General features: G+C 46.3%; 1 protein-coding gene across 1 annotated transcript; it reads left to right on the top strand.

Moving 5' to 3' along the window:
- The first annotated feature begins 690 nt into the window (after positions 1-690).
- On the top strand, positions 691-3,770 carry LOC147426390 (uncharacterized). The gene is made up of 2 exons (XM_086498796.1): positions 691-2,672; positions 2,995-3,770. The coding sequence occupies exons 1-2, from the start codon at positions 1,574-1,576 to the stop codon at positions 3,309-3,311; spliced, it is 1,416 nt and encodes a 471-aa protein (XP_086354922.1). The 5' UTR covers positions 691-1,573; the 3' UTR covers positions 3,312-3,770.
- The last annotated feature ends 493 nt before the right edge of the window (positions 3,771-4,263 follow it).

Raw genomic sequence — 4,263 nt, 5'->3', positions numbered from 1 at the left:
TTTTGTGTGTTCTTGAGAGAAGGTTGGTTACGGTGACATGAAGCGTTTTTTCCAGTTACTTTAAAGAAAAAATATGCCTCACGTACACCAGGCATAGTTGCAAAAGGCTACGAAGAGTGCCTTGAATGCGAGGCCTGCAACGTTTCTTGAAGTTGTTGTGTCAGCTTGCACGAGGAGTTGTGTTGACGACACTCCAATCTGTCGGCTTTACCAAGCGTGTATGCATCACCTTTTATTGGCTATTTTTTTGTCCATGAACCTCCACATGGGTAGTGCTCCAAGCTGAGCAATATGGGCATGACCACCTTGAAGGCAGATTAGCCACCTAGAATTTTAAAAACGGGCTTGCTAGGTGCATTTTGAGTTATTAAGCCCACCTCGTGTGACCACACACCCTCATGCATAGTTTCACCAGTTACATATTAGGGATGATTGGTACCCTAACCCAAGTAACCACATCCTTACACTGGGAGGCAGGGCAGCCTTGAAGCGTGGGAAACACTTCTAAGATGGCCAAAAGGGCCCAGCGGCACAAGTGGATGGCGGAGACCTGTCTCATTAATTGAGCCCCAATCATTCCTTTGTAATCCATCTTATCCATGATTTACACGTGGCATCTGTGTGAAAAAGCCGTGCACAAGTAGGCAAAATATTGTAACGGCATATGGCCTATAGGTGGCTCGCCGCTCACTGTTCGCAACCGCCATTTTAGCGGAGTGGCCAATTTAGCTCGGCTTCTGCATTTAGAAGAGTCGGGCTCTCCTATTGTTCCACCAACTTTAGTAGAGCTCCAACTAGTCGACCTTTGGAGCTCGCCATTAAAGCTGCAGTTCGAACTAATTGTACAGGTAATCCATTTAAATATGCTCGATTTTATGCTTTGGGTAGCACGCATTTTCCTTAGCAGATGCCCTCTTGCCAGGAAGGGGAAGCTCTCTGTGTTGCTTGCTGTGAATTGAAGAGAGAACACTGCATTGTGGGCTGCCTCTGTGTTAGCATATTTTCCTTGGCAAATGCTTCACTTCTTTAGCCTTATACTGCGGTAAGAGCATGTATTAGCCGTTCTTTCTCTCCGCAAACTTGCAAATGCAGAAATTGATCATCAACAGAGGCTTATCAGCAAGGTGAGACTCTCTGCATGTTTACGAAGCTTGCCGAAGGTTGGCTTTGTTCAAGCACACAAGTCTAGCATCAGCATTTGAGCAAGAAGAGCGGCTTTCATCACATGAAGAGCATCATCATTTGAGCCAGAAGAGCGTATAGCATCACTTACAAGGGCAAGCTTTGAAAGGAAGTCTCTGTTTTGGAAATGACAGCCATTAAAGCTGTGTCATAGATCAGCGAAAGAATGATAATCAAACCCTCAAGAAGAGCATACATCACAAAGAACAGTAGGTTACTGATTCACAACATGGAAGCTTGGTTTCTAGCCTAATCCGGAGTTGTTATGCGATTGCATTTCTAGCAGCAGTCTTTGACAGACTTGTACATACACACAGTTGTCTCACTGGATTTCAATGGAAGGGGTGGCTTCAACCGCATCTCGCACAATCTCGGGGCTGAGTCTCTTGATATGGATGCACCTCCCTCGGCCTCCGCCATGGCCGGAGGGTGGGACATTAACAGCAGCCAGCCAGCCTCTGCTCCCGCTCTGCACTTCTCGCCGAATTTTGATATCAAGCCCCCCATCATTGACACCCAACTGAAGTCTCACCTTAATGTTGGCTTGGCTTCCCCTGCTGCTCTCAACCACAGCTTAGGTGATTATCTAGCTACCCATGGCCACAGGTTGATGGTCGGCTCGAATTTCGGGCAGCATCATATGATTGTTGGTCTACGAGCTGCTGACCCTGGCTATTACATGAAAGAGTTTGGCCCCAGAAGCGAAGACATTGTGAGTCTTTTTGAGCAGAGTCGAGCACCTAGAAGGGGAGACGATGACCTGGCAGGGGCGAACTCTCCTGCCGGTACTACGAGCCTTTCGGCTCCTGCGGTTGCAGATGCTAGGTTTCATACCGATGCGGATGTGAGTATTGCTTGCCTTCCTCAGTTCTCAAGTAAATTGCTGCCCATGTTGGCGATGGAGACGAATATGTACGGCACTAGTGATACAGAGGCCAAGGTTCATGAGGAGGAGAGAGGCGGGTCAGCGAATGATGACAGGAATGAAGATGGTGATAATGATGGTGAGGATCAGGACGATGACGAGGAAGATGCAGGTGGTGGTGATGACGACGATGATGGTGCGTCAACATGGCCTGGTCACACTCAGACGTCGGGGTCTGTGGCTTCGAAAGGGATGATAGTTATAAGGCAAGCAGAGTCTGTGGGAGGGGCAAGTCCCATAGCTTGCCAGGACTGTGGCAACCAAGCCAAGAAGGATTGCATGCATATGCGATGTAGGACATGTTGCAAGAGTCGTGGCTTGGCGTGTGCGACACATGTGAAGAGCACTTGGGTGCCCGCATACAAGAGGAGACAGAGACAACATCTTTTCTCCAATGACAATACTGAGCAGCCCATAAAGCTTCGTCGCTCTAAATCTGCACGTGCCATCCAGCTTACTCCAGATATAGGTGCCACCTCTGAGGCTGCAACTGCTACAAACTCCCACACTTCGACGTCCACAGGAACGCCACCGCCAAGCTCAGACCTTAATTGGCTTCAGCAAGGTATCTTTCTTCACAGTTCAGCTTATTCTGGCTCTTTGTAACGTCAACATGCCATTCACAGCTCCATTGTGTGAGTAAATGCCAAATGTGTGTGTGTGTGTGTGCGCGTGTGCGCCCTCGGGCACATACATATATCAGAAGCACGCTCATATACATATACATATAAATTTATATATACATGCATATGTATTTATATACATACATATATGTATATATACATATTTGTGTACACAAACCACACACACATATATTTGTATTTACTATGTATGAGAGAGAGAGAGAGAGAGAGAGAGAGAGAGAGAGATTTCCATGTCTTGCACAGAGGGCAGGCTTAAGAGATTATTACCTGCGGAAGCCAGGGAGCAAGCAGTCTTCAAATGTGTGAAAATTAGCGGTATCAATGATGGGCATGAAGAATTTGCCTACCAAACAGTAGTGAAAATTGGTGGTCACATTTACAAGGGGATGCTTTATGATCATGGTATTGATAAGGGGCAGGCATCTGCTTCAAGCATCGCAGAGCTCCGCTTAGGTGGAAGAAATCCTGCACCTTCAAGTTCAGCAACTATAGATCTTGCTGGAAACCTCTATGGAACCTCAGAGAGTGTATTTCTTGGAGGTAATAATGCCACTCATTAAGAGGAAAGGCCCATGCAGCTGTGAAGGACAAGTGGCCTCTTTGTAGAGAATTGAGTCCATTACCCTTGCTGTGAAAGGGATGGTTTGGAACGTCGAAGCAAAAAAGTTGTTTTTTCCCAAGCTAACAATCGTCGAGAATGTGGGTTTTGCTGTGCAACAATTGTGAGTGCATTGGCGATCTGTTTGCCTCACTTCTTGAATGAGGATTGTATGTAATATGGTCTTGTGAGCCACCTTTCTAGCCCAGCACATGTAATTAGCTCTTTTGCGTTTGTTGTCGAATCCGCGATTGGGCATTGCGAGAAACATGCACAACCGTGTGGTGATAACCACAATCTGCAAGGAGGAGTGTGTGCAGTATGTTCTTGTTGCTCATGGTGGTTCTTGGAATTGTTGCCAAGTTCAAAAGTGGACAGTGCAACAATTATGAGCAAAGTCCAAGTCTTGTTCTTGTCTTAATACTTGTTCCAATGCAAGCTCTGTGTGTGTGCGTGTGTGTGTGTGTGTGTGTGAGAGAGAGAGAGAGAGAGAGAGAGAGAGAGAGAGAGAGACTAGAGGAAATGTCATTTGCTGAGAGACTAGAGGAAATGTCATTTGCATATAAGGATGGGTGGTCATTGAACTATGGATTCACCTCATCCTTTTGGTTCTCTCTCTCTCTCTCTCTCTCTCTCTCTCTCTCTCTCTCTCTGGGGGGAAAAAATCCTTTTGTTACATATTTACATCTGGGCCACGATTAATAGCTAAGAGGGGAGATTCTGAGAGCTTTTTGTGGTTATAAGCAAGCTTTAGACCTCATCATTATGCACTCCGCATCACTCATGAGGAGGTGGGTCGGTCCACTGATACCAAAAAGTGCCCTTTCGGTTCACTAAGGTGCCCTTCCAGGGTTTTCGAAAAAAATTTGATCACTAGTGCGTTAACTTTGGGAGATTACCAATTTGAAAATTAC

The sequence above is a fragment of the Adiantum capillus-veneris genome, chromosome 24, assembly GCF_014529385.1.
Source record: "Adiantum capillus-veneris isolate H3 chromosome 24, ASM1452938v2, whole genome shotgun sequence".
NCBI classification, from domain to species: domain Eukaryota; kingdom Viridiplantae; phylum Streptophyta; class Polypodiopsida; order Polypodiales; family Pteridaceae; genus Adiantum; species Adiantum capillus-veneris.
The sequence above is the reverse complement of the archived record's forward strand: the minus strand, read 5'-3'. Positions and strand labels throughout refer to the sequence as shown.